Source organism: Armigeres subalbatus, chromosome 2, assembly GCF_024139115.2.
Source record: "Armigeres subalbatus isolate Guangzhou_Male chromosome 2, GZ_Asu_2, whole genome shotgun sequence".
NCBI lineage: Eukaryota > Metazoa > Arthropoda > Insecta > Diptera > Culicidae > Armigeres > Armigeres subalbatus.
Window position 1 is genome coordinate 39,285,306 of NC_085140.1, and position 17,008 is coordinate 39,302,313.

A 17,008-nucleotide genomic window follows, 5' to 3' on the forward strand; every position below is an offset into this window, starting at 1 on the left:
GCTTCACGTTTCGAGATTGCAAGATGTCTTCCAAACTAGCTTCACTGCCAACAGGACATTTGATTTCAAGTAATGTTGTTGTTAGCGGATCAACTCCGTCTGGAGAACCTGCAATCCAAGGTTCTGCTGGGTGAATAACCAATCCACACTTTTTTATCAGCGGGTTACGCATTCTACGATAGCATTCAAATGCCTTCACCTCTACATTTCTTCCATATATAACCGCTTTGACCCCTAATGGTTTTGTATTCCAATAGTTATCAATTTTCTTAGTCCAGTTAGGTGTTTTGTTTCTGAGGTAAGTATATAGTTTGTAACATGAACTGGCTGTTATTCTGGTAGATCTTTGGAACATCCACTCATTTGAATTTTGCTCCCTAGTAGACACAGCTATTTCTGCTGATCGGTTAATATCAGTAGTCATATTTGAATTGTAATAGTCAAGTTCGTTGTCATTTCTGAACACACAAGAAATGGATTCAATTCGATTATGCGTAAGCGATAAGCAGTATATGATTTCTTCCGTTGTGCAAAATAGCGGCGAAGTATCAACACTGGATACAGCCTGCACGGCTCGATTTGGATATATTATAGGTTCATTCATCTGTCGTCCACTCATATGTTTGGAAACTGCTGAATTTTTCGCAACTGAAAAATAAAATAAAAAATGCGTATGATGATGAGCTATATAGATATAAAGTGGGTGTGAATCAATTGTATTTATTAAATGTAATATTTAGACACTGGGAAATTATCAAACATCATTTCTTTGAAGAGAATAAATGGTCTTCTGGTATGTCGAAGTATACGTACAAAAACTAGAAATTACAAATTGTTTTTACCCGAAAGTATCCTTGTGAATGACTCGGAAATTATGCATTCTTCCTCCAAACTGTGTTTGTCTTCTAATTTTTTAACAGTAGGCGCACAGCACATATCTTGAACCCGTTTAGCTCCCCAAGGTGTCATTTTTTGGGACTTTGACAAACCCCATGCTTGCGATACGTCAGTGCACGAAAGAAACTCCAGCTTCCTGTACCTAAAATGATTAATAATGATATTCAGATAAACCCCATGTATAACAAGATCCTACATGCAGAAGAAAATTACTCACTTTTCAATGTGAAGAAGGCAAGCAATAATGTGCTTACACTTCGCCGTCCCAGCTTTACATGAACAGCCTAGCTTCCAATCGTCCACCGATGATCCCAAGTTGAGATTGACTTGGTGCGGAGAATGACCCGGATGAGAACTTTGGGTAACGTATGCTGTGATATGGACATTACTCGAATTGAATGTTCGATATCCAAGACAAACTATATGGTTTGCATTGAAAACCGCAAATCCTTCCTTGATTGGCCGTACAGAGTCACCAACGTAATCAAGAATGTCGACGATAGTAACTTCGACATCCCGATCTTCGGTACCTGAAATTTGAACAAAATATACTAACCTCAAATTGCACTAAATGAAACCGGATCTCAATTATTGCATACAATAACACGAATATTTGAATCACAAATACGCATATGACAAAGAAAACTATAATTTCTACCTTTTGAACTGGTTTCCATTTGCTGCATCCTGGATTTATCAAACGAAAAAGGATTATTTCACTCAGCACCGTATCGCTGCAATCTATGGAAATTAAACTTCTAATCACTTCGTCAATTACACAACTGAAATGTAGGTGTCGCCACCATAGGTTTATGTTTTGCATTTGAATGCCAATAATGTTACAAATCTTACATGATTTCGTGACGGTCCCCAATTTTGAAATTTTCATTTTACACCCTGTATCCGAGTCTTCCCCTTAGACGTAGTTTACGTCAAAATAATCAACGTAGGCGTCATCTGAAACGAAAATTTGCAACAGTTTTGTTTTCGGCTCACTACTTACACACTTATTTGAGTCTGTTTATCCTCCCAAGACTGGACCCTTAAGCTCTATTCAGATGTTTTTCCTGGAATTTTCAAAGTTTATGGGTCGTAGGACCATTGCTGGTAGCAGAGTTCAGTGCGTGATTTCTCTTGTTTCGGACAGCAGAACGATGGCGCGATCGGCCGGATTATTGTGTTCTGCTTTGCGCGGCCGGTAATAAAAATCATTTCAGTGCGTGATTTCTCTTGTTTCGGACAGCAGAACGATGGCGCGATCGGCCGGATTATTGTGTTCTGCATTGCGCGGCCGGTAATAAAAATCAGTTCAGTGCGAGATTTCTCTTGTTTCGGACAGCAGAACGATCGCACGATCGGCCGGAATATTGTGTTCTGTATTGCGCGCGCGGTAGGCCGGTAGTTAGTTTGTACTACTTTTCGCGCCAGATTCATGGCTAGGTAAAATCACTGTGTATAATGAATGGCACGGTCGTATCGCTTATCAGAGTGAATCCAGATCCAACGATGCCTACCAATTAACTAATAATCCTTCCTGTGGTTTTGTGGAGACGCAGAGGTAAACACGGTCTTCAAATAGCAAAAACCACCTACTAATATTCCTTCCTTCTTCCTAACTGACTACAAGGACGTGGCCGGCGCCGTTATTGATCATTTGAATTTTAGAGTTACTGAAACTTGCACACTGAGAATGCTTGAACAATCCCAGTCAATCATTCAGTTGATTCTTTGTGCAATTTCACTGATTCTGGTCAATCACGGAGTAGCAACCATAGATATGTGTAGTCAGTCAAAGCTAAAAGCGTAGGACCATTGCAGGTAGCACTTTTCTACTTAACTTCATTTTTGTCTCCGAGTCTCAAGCGCCCACTTGGACTGAGGGGTGGTGACAAGGTCTCCAGTTATCCTTGCAAGCAAAGGCGTAGGATTGCCAATCCGCAGATGGCGAGTTCGATTCTCGGTGTGGCCTGGGATGTTTTCGGGTGGAAAACATTCTCGGCTCCCTGAGCATAGCAGGGCTGGTAGCGATGAATGCCGTTTTTAAATAGTGACTTTAGTGATCAACGATGACAAAAAAGTGGCTAAATAGTGACTTTTGAATGAAGTTTATAAACATGTAGTGAGTGCATCAGCAATATTACGTAATTCGTAGATTGGGAACAAGTGATACTCATATTTTTCTTTTGAAATCCTTAGAACGCTATAAGAAATCAAGAAAAAACGAAAATAACAAAAGCATAAGGATTGATATTCCTGGCCACGTCCATCTATACCGTGGAACTTAGCAAGAGGCCACCGACTTAGCAACACCCTAATAGGTACAACGGAGTTCTATAGTGAAGAAGGTATTTGTTGGTTCAGCCAGAATCTGGCAATATGACCATGGTGAAACTCGTTTCGTAACACACCACGTGAAGGGTTTGTTACGCAAAATTATAAATATAATTTTAACTACGATTTTGAAGCAAGTTCTACAGCATTGTGGCGTGCATAAGATAGAATCATGTTTTTTCTGACTAGAAATACATTTTAGAACTACATTTTTTAAATGGAAGACTGACACAAATTGAGCGTTGAATTAAAACAATCTTTCAAATCTCTTTTTGTTTTGTTATATTTTTAGTATATTTGACTAATTCATTCACTTCCACACAGTGTATCATAGTGTATCCATTGTACTACGGATGTGGTATTGTGTTAGTTTTTAGGAACATATTTTCTGGATTCATTCTGGTGAGTTATGTGATACGAATTACGGAAGGGAAATATATTAAATGCGAATTAAAAACCCGCATTAATTGACTCACTCTCTGGACAAGTAGGATATACTGCAATCAATCCATATAGATTTACAACAATTGTTTTCTTGTAAAACAGTAAAAAGTTAAACAAATTGATTAATTTCGAATATGCCATTTCTATATTTTCACATCTAGCCCATGAAGCAACCACAGCCACAGCATCACAATCAGGCCCACAAATTCATCACATTTCAGCATCCCATCGGGTTTACATCTGCTGCAAACACATTCGAAAAAGTCACTTTTCCCATACTGCTTCCTGCTGGTTTCAACCAGCCCTTCCAGTGAACAATGTACCGGCTCGAAACAAATTGGATTACACATGGTAATAAACACACAAAAATGTACACTTCTTCTCTATTTGCCACAAATGCCCGATAGCCGTCGAGTACATTTCCAGCTCGGAATCGAAATCGCTCATCCAGTTGGAGCATTTGATTATCACGGAAGGAGTCCTGCGGATCCTTACAGCCTCCCAGGTCAGCATCGCCCATCCTCAAGGCTGAAATGAATAATAGTGGAAAGATCCAACCATTTCTAATGCTGTCGATAAGTTTCCCCAGCCAGAACACGAAACCGGCCAACCAATCGACGACGAACGCACTCTTGTGACTTTTGGGATTCTAAACGAGTACCACATTTTCACCGTTCGGTTGGAAACATTCGGAAACGCAATCTAACCGCATTAAAACATCCGGCCACTAGTGGAGGAGATGGTTCTAAGCAGATTCTTTCCTGCCCGTTTGCCAGGATCTTCTGCGGACGATGATGGTCTTTGCCGGTTTGCTTCAGGGACGTCAGGATACGCACCTTAACCGACGTACAGCAGCAGCCCGGGCAGTCAGCGGCGCCGGTAGATGAGCCAGCAGCTGTCTCTGGTGCTCGAATATTCACGCATTTTCATCGGACTGTCGTCGTTATGGGCCGTGGAAGTGGCCCCGGACATTGCCAACCGGGTGGATAGCATTGGCACTTCTTTGCCGGAAAGAAGCTCGCAGTTGTAGTAGGTCACATTATATTTGCTCTGAGAAGCACTCATGGCGACGACGACGACGACAACGGCGTCGAATGTTTACGTAAAGAGCCCGGGCCGATGCCTGTCGATGGATGCAATGGTGGGATTTTCGAATGCGGTTTATAAGAGTGCGTATGCGTGTCTGGCGAAAAGTATCGAGAGTTTATTTCCCATATGGAGGTGTTATGCTTTCAATCTGATAATATGGGGGGCAGTAGCTGAAAAGAGTAACGAAGGGATGACGACAAAGGTGGCAGCGATATGTCGTCTAGATTTTGTGTGAAGTCTCTTTGCAATTGTGGTGAATTCTTTGAGGACCAATTTTTCATCTAAGACCGAGCATATATACGAATTAGAACCTCAGCACAAGAATACCAATCTTCGCGCAATTTCAAAACTATCAAATCAAACCTACCAGTAACTTACTGTCTAGTTAATGATTTTTATCACATTTATTAATCAAAATAGCTATTGGAATTGTTCCAAAGAGACGTGCCAGCCACGGGCTGAAAGTCTTTCCAATAAAACTATAAAAAAATAGGGGAACAGACAACTTTGGCAGGTTTTGTTCTATTATTGGCAGGGGGGTTTTTTTTCGACCGAATTTTATGAAATTTGGCCACAATATTCTTTGATATGCAAAGAATGTTTGTGCCAAATTTGAGCATAATCAGTCATAAAAAACCCCCCTGCCAATAATAGAACAAAACCTGCCAAAGCCGTCATTACCCCTATTTTAAGTTTGTAAGTAAACCGAACTTATGATAGATGGCTCGAAGACTCATAGTCTTAACTCAGCCTGACAAATTGAGGTGTCTGTATGTATGTGTTGTGTGTGCAAAAAGATGTGAGACACACTTTTCGGTATTTTGCATTTTCTCGCAATAGGTTTGATTCTATGTGGAAAGCAGATTTATTTGTCGCTATTGAAAATTCGACTGATCTGCCCGAGTGCGCGATCGAACGTGTTTTGCATGGGATGCAGAACTTTCGCGAAATCCGAGTGATTCGTTCTGTTTTGTGCGGTCGTAAAGTAAACCAATCAGCGTGGCAAGAAGTAAATTAATGTGCAGTCGCAAATAAATACTTTATTGTACGATCGATCGTATTTCATATCGGACGCAGAACCTTCGCGACATCTGGGTACCTATCAGTACGCGATTAAACGTTTTTCTGCATTGGACGCAGGTCTTTCACAATATCCGAGGGATTTGTACCTACTGTTTTGTTTGGTCGAAAAGTAAATCAATCACTGCGCGATCGATTGTGTTTCGTACCGGACGCAGCACTTTCGAATGATTTGGGTGATTAGTTTGGTTTTGTGCAGCTGGAAAGTAAATCAATCTGTGCGGTCGAGAAGAAAATCAATTACTGCGCGATCGATCGTGTTTCAGATCGTACGCTAGACTTTCGTGACATTCAGATGTTTAGTTCTGTTCTGTGCGATCGGAAAGTGAATCCACCACTGCGCCATTGATCGTGTTTCGTATCGGACGCAGAACTTTAGTGATATCCGGATGATTAGTTCTATTTGGTGAGGTTGGAAAATAAACGCAATTAAGGTGACTCGGGGAGGCACTACACACCGTGTTATTTTTCCTATCTTTTGTCCCTTTCTAGCATTGTCACCTCGTAATTTTGGAGCGACGTATTTCGGGTTTCAGTTGTTTGATGTAACCAGGGCCGGATTTAGCCGGAAGGGGACCCCGGGGCCGACAGTATGTGGGAGCCCCAAAATGTACAAAATAGGTTGGTTTTGGTACATAAGATTTGTGGGGGCCCGGAGCCATAGCCCCTTCGGCTCCCCCTAAATCAGGCCCTGGATGTAACTGTAAATGTATCAGCATGCAAATTGCGAGTAAGCACGCGCCGGTGATACTTTTTCAAAATCATATTTTTTGTATTACCTTAAACGTGTTTCTGTATTGGAGATCCAGGTGATTAGTTCGGATTTGTGCAGTCGAAAAGTAAGCCTATCAGTTCGGTCGAGAAGTAAATCAATTACTGTGCGATCAATCGTGTTCCGTATCCGACGCAGAACTTTCGAAAAATCCGGATGATTAGTTCTGTTTTGTGCAGTCGGAAAGTAAATCGATTAAACGTATTTCGTATCAGACTCAGAACTCTCGCGAGATCCGGGAAATTAACTCCGTTTAGTTCGGTCGCAAAGTAAATCAATCACTGTGCGATCGATCGTGTTTCGTATCGCATGCAGCACCATCACAAACATTGGAAGCTGGTTGAGCGCTAATTCAACCAAAAAAGTATTCTTCAGCTGAAAACTAGCCTATTCAGCTTGAGTTGTTTGTTGGGACTTTTGTAAGATCCAGAAGATTAGTTCTGTTTTGTGCGGACGGAAAATATATCAATCAATACGGGATCGATCGTGTTTCTTATCGGACGCAGCTCTTTCACGAGATCCGGGTGATTAGTTTTCTTTTATGCGGTCGTAAAAAAACCAAACAGTGCGGTCGAGAAGTAAATCAATTACTGCCCGGTCAATCGTGTTTTGTATCGATCGCTGGACTTTCGCGAGATCAAGGTGAATAGTTCTGTTTTGTGTCGTCGGATAGCAAATCAATCACTGCGCGATCGATCGTGTTTCGTATCGGAAGCAGAACTCTCGCGATGATTTGTTCTGTTTTTCGGTACCAAAGTAAATCAATTACTGCGCGATCGATCGTGTTTCTTATCGGATGCTGAGCTTTCGCGAGATCCGAGGGATTTTTTTTCCAGTTTTGTCCGGTCGAAAAGTAAATCAATCAATGCGCGATCGAACGTGTTTCGTATCAGACGCTGAACTTTAGCGAGATCTGGAAGATTAGTTCTGTTCTGTTCGGTCGGGAAGTAAATCAATTACTGCGCGATCGATCGTGTTTCGTATTGGAAGCAGAGCTTTCACGAAATCCAGATGATTAGTTCTGTTCTGTGTGGTTGGAAAAAAATCAATCAGTGAGTGATTAAACGTGTTCCCGGACGCGGAATTTTCGAGTGAACTGGGTGATTAGTTCTGTCTTGTGTGGTCAAAAATTAAATTATGATTAAACGTGTCTTCTATCGAACGCAGAACGATTGCGCGATCATCTTAATGCTTGGTTCTGCGTATGCCGATGAGTAAGTTGCTTTAACATAACTTCATACAAAATAATTATGTATTCGCTTGCTATCCATTCCCGTAGTGTCCACAGAGAAACAGAGGATTCCTCGGTCTCTTGTAGCAATGAGTGTCGAATTAATGTTCCTCTCCTAATCCTAAATTGAATGCGAGGACGTGGTCAGCATCGTTATTGGTTAATAATGAAACTCCAAAGCATGTACTGAAATATTTTTTAATCCAAATCAGGCCGTTACAAATATTTAATTATCATTTTGTTCTACTGGTCTTTGAAAGGTCAAGGGGGGGGGGGGGGATAATAAAAAATAAATAATAAAATGAAAAAAAAAATCAAAAAACTCCTCGGATTTGTTAAAGAATGTTTTGAAAATCCTCAAAATAATCTAAATTTTATTTTGTTGGCCCCTCAAAATATTTTTTTTAGCAAAAAAATCCGAAGGGGAGGGAGACAAAATAGTTTCTAAATATTTGTATCGGCCTAATGCTATTCAGTTGATGAGCTGTGCATAATTGTTGTTTCTCTTGCTATTGAAAATTGACCTGGTCTGCTATAACAATCCGGCGATATTGACAAAACACTGTTTTTGCCAAAGATCCCTTTTCAGAAAAAAATAAAAATCAATAAAATAATTGCTGCAATGCATTGAAATTAACGCAAATAAAAGTAAATTGGAGGAAATAATGGAATCCATCTGTCCAAAGTTCTATTTTTACATCACTCGCTGTTTTCCTTATAACATTTTGTAATGCTAGATAAAAGCACCTCAGGCGCTAGGTGAATTAATATTTCAATGTATTCTATGAAACTGATTCATAGAATACCAAAAGCAATATATCTTATAATATCTGTAATTCATAAGCAATTTAAAGTATATTTGACTTGGCTCTTAGTCAATGCCTCGGCCATGGTCAATAACTATTAGAAGCTTGAAAATGGTTACAATGTAAATCGATGCGGGCGTACCATTTCAAAAATCTGTCAACCTTGCAGAAAAATCATTCAATTTTGTATTTTAGCATTTTATTCGTTTATTGCTAGCTGTTAGCTGCTCCACAACAGCACAATTTAATTGTCCACCAGCAGCCGGAGATTCAAATCACCGCTAGTAGTAATGAAAAGTGTCTGCTCTAACCTACTATGGCTCCACATCCCACCGCTGCTTAATCTAGACGTAAAAAATATGGATTTTATGTATCCGTAAGTGATTTTCACTATTCACGTTCACTCACTTGGATGAAGGCCTAACAAACTACACTTTTTTCCAGTTAGCATTCATTTTTGCAACAACTCACTGCGACACTACGACGGTCAGTGGGTGGGACGAGCGAGTAATATATGAAACATGCATCTACGCTTACTGCCGCTTCCTCCACACAACCCTGCAGAATCCTTGACGGCGGTGAACTATGGTCGCCTGGTCGGCCATCCATGCAGGTAGGCCCAGCCTAACCAACATGCATCGATGAAAACTAGGTTTCAGGCAAAATTAACTTCATATTTTTTAATTGAATCGGACGAATCTGGCAAGAAGCGCTGACGCGGGAAAAGAGCTAGAGGTTTTTCCCCGTGCGCGTCCCCCGTTCACAACCACCATTGTCGCCATCGTTCGTCTAATGCCTACATTTTCTAACGAGCAGCTCGCATATCAGCGCTGCGCTGCTGCTACCGAATTGCATCCAGTGTTTCTCGTCATCGTGGATGCTGGCGGTGGCCGAATCGACGGACGACGACTGGACAAGCTTTTAAGGGTATGTGGTATTTTTTAGCCCTACGGTACACAGGTGATGGCATTCACCTCCCGAAAAATGACGTTGATAAGAGGAGAAGATTAATTAAATAATGACTGTTAAATTGTTAGGACAAAGACCAACTATTAAATTTGATGATGGAAAATAGAATAAATACATAGCTATTTAGTTAAATACTACTAACTTTGTCACACCAAGAACAAGACACCGTAATGGGAAAGGTCGGAATTCGTATGGGTAAAGCAATAAAAATGATTATCTTAGATTTATTATTCTGGCAGCTTGTTTAAGAATTTTACATTCCCCATATCGCGTATCCTCATTACAGCACGCGTGGCCAGATATCGTACAAACTCTTACCCTCAACTACCCTATGCCAAAATGCTACTGAATAATCCTGTTGCTATGTTGTAATCGTATTTTATTCATAGTTTCACCTTTCCTGAATAGAGAAAAAAGTTTTTCCTCTGAACTAGCTCAAACTTTGTTACAAAATGTAAAGGCTTAGATGTGGAAATATACATGAATTGCCGGATTGGGCTGTGACACACTCACTGGCCAGGTTAGTGACCGCTGGAGATGTGTAAAAAAATGTACAATGAATGTAGGAAAACCGAAGGGTTGTACTTACATCTTCTGCTTCATTGGTGGCCTCCAGGAAGGTCATCTTCGTCTCCGTTTCTTCCGTTTGGAAAGCGTTCTGTAGTATCAATGGTGGTGGGGGTGATGCGATGGTGGTAGGGGCGGCAACTACAGCGATGGGTTGGCTGATCGTAGTTGGAATGTATGCCGACTGCTCAGGTTGTTGGAGGGTAAGAAAATTGACTTCGGTGTTGTCATTGGACGTGGACTTGCGCTTGCGGGGGTTCTTCGCTACCGATTCTACGACAGCTGGGATCTCGTGAGGTTCTTCCTTGGGCCACACAATGGGTACCTCCATCGTTTCCAGGGATTGTTTTCGGGGAACTTCCTTGTCTTTGGAGGTTCTTCTCGGGCCGATATCGGCGGTTGGGGTAGGTTGGTTGAAGCTTTGTTGAAGATTATCCACTAGGGACGCTGTGTAGACGGTGAACTGTTCTACGTTGGTGTTCACAGTTTCCCGAACCGGAACAGGTGGTTCTGGTTCAACGTCTTCGTGCGAAACATCGGTCAAACCTCGAATTTGAAACATTTGTGCCAGGTTTAGCAGGGGTCGAAGTTGCTCTTGTGCAACGTTGATCTCACCGCGATACATGAACTCAACCAATGCTTTGAGTTCGTCCCATTTGACGTCTTTGATGATAACGACCGGATGTTTGCAGGGTGTTTCCTGGAAAATCGTTTGAAAGTAGGGACTACTGGCCGCTAGGACCATTTTGTGGGCTTTGATTGGACGACCTTCACTGATGAGGGTTACGTCAACGAACGATTCAGCTTGGAACAGCTGATCAAACACATTCGACAAGTTGGAGTGGTAGTTGTTCCACCGTAGACAGAACTGCTGCTCCTGTATTGGATTCGGTATAGCGCTCTGACTTTGGTTCAGCATCGTGAAATTGTTTAGCGTGGTGTACGCTAGTGGTTGTAAGTCGTTCAGCGGCATCTTGTAGGGTGCTGCAATATAACAAGAAAGACACAGATGGTAAAGTATGCATATGCAATCATTGCATGATTTTTTATTCATCGTTTCGTTTTTATCATCTTCCGTTGAATTTTTAAGTAGTGAAATGAAAAGAATAATATAATCAGGACAAAGATAATTTCCAACTTTTTTAACCCATATCACAAATAGCAGTTAGTGACAATTTAATTCTAAAAACTTCCAAAGAAAAATTTAAAATGAATAATATTAAGCAGCTAATTGCAATTAATAAAATCAATGGTAATTTGAAGTTTTATATTCGAATATGAAACAACAAACTATGGATCCATACTAAGTTTCGCTCAGCTAGCATACATTAAGACTTCATGTCAGAACACATCTTTCAAGATGCGTTTTGTATGTGTGTATGTATAGAGTTATCCAATCCACCATCATGGCTTGAGTCGGTTCCACAGTCTAATTTCATTATCATTCTGCCTTCAATGCACTGCTGTACCGCCGCTAACCGCAAGTCGAGCACATCTGTATAAGGAGGCCCTTATACAGATGTGCTCGACTTGCTGTTAGCGGCAGTGCACAGAAGAGTAACTAGAACAAATTCGTGGACAAAACCCAAACAAAAATTTCAACATTTATGCATTCTTGTATTTTTTTAGATACTTAAAACATTCTGCATACTATGGCTATTTCAGAAATGACCCAAAATTTTGTAAAAAAAAATATAGTTGGGTCTCAAAATGAGGTACTGGATTGGATTTTATCTACTTTATTTGTGGAGTATTTGGAAAATCTGATTTTCACACAACATAAATGTTAACAACAAGCTATTATTAGTACATAATGAGTAGATTATAGTTGTATGTCTCAATTTTGTTCATGTTTATGGTCAAATTATAAATTTTATGTTTCAGGTGATGACCACTTGAAAATCCCTTTTTTTTTATGTTTTTCTTCAGAGGAAAAGTTAATCTATACGGCTAGATCCGGCAAAGATAAATCACTTGGGTGTAATTTCAAGATATGGACTAAGCATTCCACGTGAAAACTCGTCCGCAAACGTCCGCAAATTAGATTCTGAGCTATTTGAATAAAATGCGATTTTTCATCATTTTAAAACAAAATCTTAACATTTGTTCATAAATTACCACATATAACGAATCCAGGAAAAAAATGTATTATATATAAATTTTGCATTGTAGAGAAATTGGTTACTACCTAGATTTAGGATGAACCGGTTTTCAATTATGTGATCATAATTTATGAACGGTGCCTTATTATGATAGTTTCGTCATGGCTAGCTATGATATCTTGTGGGCTTCGACTCGGGCATGTTAATCGTTGTTGTTTGGCAGTTATTATTTCGTTCTATGAATACCATGCCCAAATCAATATGATAAAAAGAAGGTGTGGAGGAAGTGTCTGCTTGCTAGTATTAGTAAGCAGAAAAATGTAAATAAAATTTGAGGGGAAGTCTGTGACGTCACAAAGTTTCATCATCGTGAATTGTGCAAAAGGAATTTCTATTCTATGTTACTTTCCTGTCAAAGCATGAAAAATATATCGTTAAAAGAAATAACAAAATGAAAGCAGCACCAATAAACACAAGAAAACTAAGTCAAATTGAGGCAATTTCATGTTCAAATGTGTAATAAAATTTTCTATCACGAAAAAGTCTCGGCATTGGCAGTTCAGCCATACTCCATATCTATATGAAAACTACACTTTGTTGTAATATTTTCACACTGGAATTTCCCACACTTTCTGGATTTTGTATGCATTTTAATTCAGCTTGATCATGAGATGTTAAATATCCTTAATTATCCACGATATCCTGAAAAAGTTAATCAAATATTAATAGAAAAATGAGCTATCCTCTCCAAGAAATATTTTTCCATGTTGTTGTTGAAATAACAAAACCCTGGTTACTCCTAGTCACGGTGATACGCCGCGACGACTCTAGGGGAACTCGAAGAAAATTTGATAACAACTTTTGTGACGTGAGTCGTCGTCATGTAATTAAGAGGTTGCTAAGACGCAAAGGAAACAACGCACTACTATAATCAAATCACTGTATAATATACAAAATGATCACCTCACCTTCTTTACATCATATTGTGCCCAAATAACCGCAGAAAATAGTTTTGGCCAAGAATTGGCTTATTTACTCCTATGTGCAGTGTATGAAGGGCCAAGCAACCCGTAAGCAAAGACACTTACGCGAAACCCGCGGAATGAGAGATTCTCCTTTCAAAAGTGTAATCCAACAGACCGAAATGATATTCGCAGGAGGGTTACTGCTCCAGGACTTCATCTCATGGCTCCGATATTCATCTTACGACAAATGATGGTAAGATGGTATCTTCAAAGAAAGGCACATCAAATCCATTACAACTGTGGGAAAAAGTACCCATCTACATGGATGTTATAGTGCATGTGCAAGATTGACTCCAAACCACTACCCCGAATGCCAGTACCTCGAATGCCATAATTCCCGAATGGCATAGTACCTCGAAAAGCGAATCTTTAGTATTCCATTATTATTGTTAACGCCAACAGATATCGTTGAATCGCAAAATGACAATCTTTGCAAAGAATAATAAAAAGTTAGAGTTACTTAGAGAAACGCATTCAAGATTCTGTTTCACCGGTTGATTTTTCGTCTAATTAACTATTCTATGAAATTGAGTAATACAGGGTCCAGCAATTGAACTGCTACATAAGTGAGTAAAAATAATATAATACAAAATATGGTTTGGGGAATAGTTCGTGGTCTAACCATGGACACGACATTTGATACCAGAGGTTGGGTCTTAAGACTAAGGCAGTGATCACCAAAGTGCGGCCCGCGGGCCGCATGTGGCCCTCCTAGCCTTTTCCTGCGGCCCGCGAAGTTTTTTTTTTAGAATACACTACGTGTGACCCATTGATAAGCATTATATGATAGGAAAAGCATTCTATCATCCCCAATATCTCGGTGTATTCGGGAACCTGTCAAGTTCACATCACTATGATGTTGAAGCATTTACAACAGCAAATTTATAAATTTAGAATAATTTTATCATTACGGTTCATAAACTTCATACATGGATGATATGCAGGCCGACAGCAAATATACTACGATGTTATTGCCCGGGTTATGATAATAGCAAATTTGTATTTCATCTCAGATTTAAAGGAACTGAAAATTGAACTACAGGTAAAAATAATGTTGTAATCAGGTATGGGAAAAATCGGTTCATTTAGCGCTATTCTTTCACTCACCTCTACACACAATCGCAAATTAGGCAACTGTACACGAGCCCTTCCAATATTTTCAATTTCGATTGTCTGCCGTTTGGCTTCAGTTAGTAACGAATCATGCCAAAAACAAACAGACAACATTCATCACCGAATCTTCCCCACAGATAGCAAATGATGCATAGCCGAGTATTTGTTTACATTCGGTTCGCAAACGAATGAAATCGCAAATGAGTGGATTCGGCAGACAGCTTCAGGCCGCAAAACGAATCATTGAGTCTAAATTGAATCAATCTTCTGAGTCCAACTCAGTGTTTCCTGCTGCACTCACTCGGTTCTTTCTCATCTCTCGATTTCTTTTCGCACTATCTGTGGTTTCGCTTATTCCTGCTGGGGGGCACTCAGTATGTATGAATCGTTCGTTGGTTTGCTGTTGGGTTGAGTAGCATTCATTTTGCAATCGTGTGTTTGCTGATGCATTGGGATTTTAAATCGGTGTGGTTCGTGTGAGTGAGTGAGTTTTCCCATAGCTGGTTGTTATACACTGCTCCGTAAAAAGAATGTTTTAATTTCTCAAAATAAGTTCGGTTTTGGAGAAAATGAACTGAAATTTAGAGGATTAAACTACGTTGACTATCAGAAATGGATTCTGTTCAGAATACCATTCGAATTCTTTTTAGAATCGCAAACATATTCTGTTCAGAACCTTCAATCGGATTTTTTTCAGAATCTCAAACAAAATTCTAAGCGGACTCTATTGAAAATCTCATACAAATTCCGAAAAGATTCTGCCCCGAATCTCGACCGGAATTCTGTTCAGAATCGCGAATGGATACTAGAGTGGCCCAGCCTAGTATGGGGAGAAAAAAAAGTCGTCGGATTCTACGGGGCACCCTCCAGGATTTCGCCTTTGGGTAAGAAAATCATTCTCTGAAAATTTCAGACTGATCGGTTATTGCATAAGCTGGCGCAATTGATTTGAAGTTAATATGGGAGTTTCAGCCGAAATATATGGGAAAATACACCTCTGATACTATTTTGTACAGGAAATTGGATGGAAAAGCCCGATTGAGCCCAGATTTGCAGGAAATGGAGTTAACATGCCAATCAGGGCCGGATTTATGGGGGGGCCGGGGGGGCCGTGGCCCCGGGCCCCCACAAATCTTATGTACAAAAACCAACCTTTTTTGTACATTTTGAGGCCCCCACATACCGTCGGCCCCGGGGCCCCCTTCCGGCTAAATCCGGCCCTGATGCCAATGAACAATTCCACATAAAATTCTACTATGATTAAATAAACTTTAAATTAGTTTTTAGCTGATTTATTTGGACTTTGGTTGAGCACTTTGAAATTTATTAATTGCCAAGAAAGCATACGCATGCAATCAAAGGTGCCTTCGATGCGTGATTTCGCGCGCACTGAAACATAAGTTGCACGCGCGCCACAAGACATTTCGCAGCTACCTTCGATTACATGCGCTTGTTTTCAAGACAATGAATTTCAAAGTGCTCAACCAAACTCCAAATAAATCAGCTAAAAACTAATCTAAAGTTTATTTAATCATAGTAGAATTTTATGTCGAATTGTTCATTGGCATGTTAACTTCATTTCCTGCAAATCTGGGCTCAATCGGGCTTTTCCATCCAATTTCCTGTACGAAATAGTAACAGAGGTGTATTTTCCCATATATTTCGGCTGAAACCCCCATATTAACTTCAAATCAATTGCGCCAGCTTATGCAATAACCGATCAGGCTAAAATTTTCAGAGAATGATTTTCTTACCCAAAAGCAAAATCCTGGGGGGTGCCCCGTAGAATCGGATGACTTTTTGTATCCTGGGCCAGTCTAATGGATACTCTTTAGAATTCCAAAATGATTCTGTTTAAAATTCTGATCGGATTCTGTTCAGATTCCCGAACGATTTTTTTTAGAATCTCAAACGGATTCTGTTTAGAATCCCAAACGGATTCTGTTTAGAATCCCAAACAGATTCTGTTCAGAATTCCAGACGGATTCTGTTTAGAACTCAAACGAATTTTGCTTCGAATATCGAACGGATGCTGCTTAGAGTGTTTTTAAGAATCCCTCTGTTATTAGCTACGAACAATAAGTATGAAAAACATGAGATCAAAATTACAGAATAAGTTGCCAACTTGATTATCTGAAAAAAAAAAAACATAGAATATTGTCTGCCAACTGAGTCGACAAGATGCTATATATGGCGAAAACACATTTTCTTATGTCAAATCCGCTACAAATCTTGCAAATGTACTGCGGCCCGCTTTAACAGCTCAAAATGTCTGTGCGGCCCTTCATAGTAAGCATCCTGGGGACCACTAGACTAAGGGATTAGACGCCTGCTCAAAAAGTGAAGAAAATCCAACTAAGGGGTTTTCAGGGTTCATTTCGAGCTAAGAGCGGCCTGCGAGTCCGTCGGACCTGAACCCTATGAATTTCACTCTCTGGAGTATGTTGGAGGCCACGTTTGCTCTAAAACATCATGTTTGTTGTGTAATTCCTGAAGCGACATCTGGTGGCATCAGGTAAAATAACGCAAGAGCACCTGCGGGCCTCGTACCATGCGTTCCTGGATTCCGAGTGGTTAAGCTC

The 17,008-nt window shown here is 40.1% G+C and overlaps 2 protein-coding genes across 3 annotated transcripts in view; both read right to left on the reverse strand.

Moving 5' to 3' along the window:
* The window catches only part of LOC134218482 (protein bric-a-brac 2-like), a 111,817-nt gene that overhangs the window by 32,383 nt on the left and 62,426 nt on the right, over window positions 1-17,008 (reverse strand). For both annotated transcript variants that reach the window (XM_062697535.1, XM_062697534.1), the window contains one exon: window positions 10,209-11,170. In XM_062697535.1, coding sequence (XP_062553519.1) covers window positions 10,209-11,159 — 951 coding nt within the window. In that variant the 5' untranslated portion in view covers window positions 11,160-11,170. The remainder of the gene's footprint in view (window positions 1-10,208; window positions 11,171-17,008) is intronic.
* Window positions 680-1,638, reverse strand: LOC134214292 (uncharacterized). Its single transcript, XM_062693704.1, has 3 exons — window positions 1,556-1,638; window positions 1,115-1,427; window positions 680-1,039 (listed from the first exon to the last, which is right to left on the reverse strand). Exons 1-3 carry the CDS (start codon window positions 1,581-1,583, stop codon window positions 826-828), a joined length of 555 nt encoding a protein of 184 aa, XP_062549688.1. The 5' UTR covers window positions 1,584-1,638; the 3' UTR covers window positions 680-825.

Bases quoted from the DNA above. Each gene is read 5' to 3' on its own strand.
- LOC134214292 (XM_062693704.1), bottom strand. From the start codon at position 1,583: ATGCAGCAAATGGAAACCAGTTCAAAAG. The intron at 1,428-1,555 runs GTAGAAATTATA...TTCAAATTTCAG, and splicing joins AATGGAAACCAGTTCAAAAG to GTACCGAAGATCGGGATGTC. The intron at 1,040-1,114 runs GTGAGTAATTTT...TAATCATTTTAG, and splicing joins TGCCTTCTTCACATTGAAAA to GTACAGGAAGCTGGAGTTTC.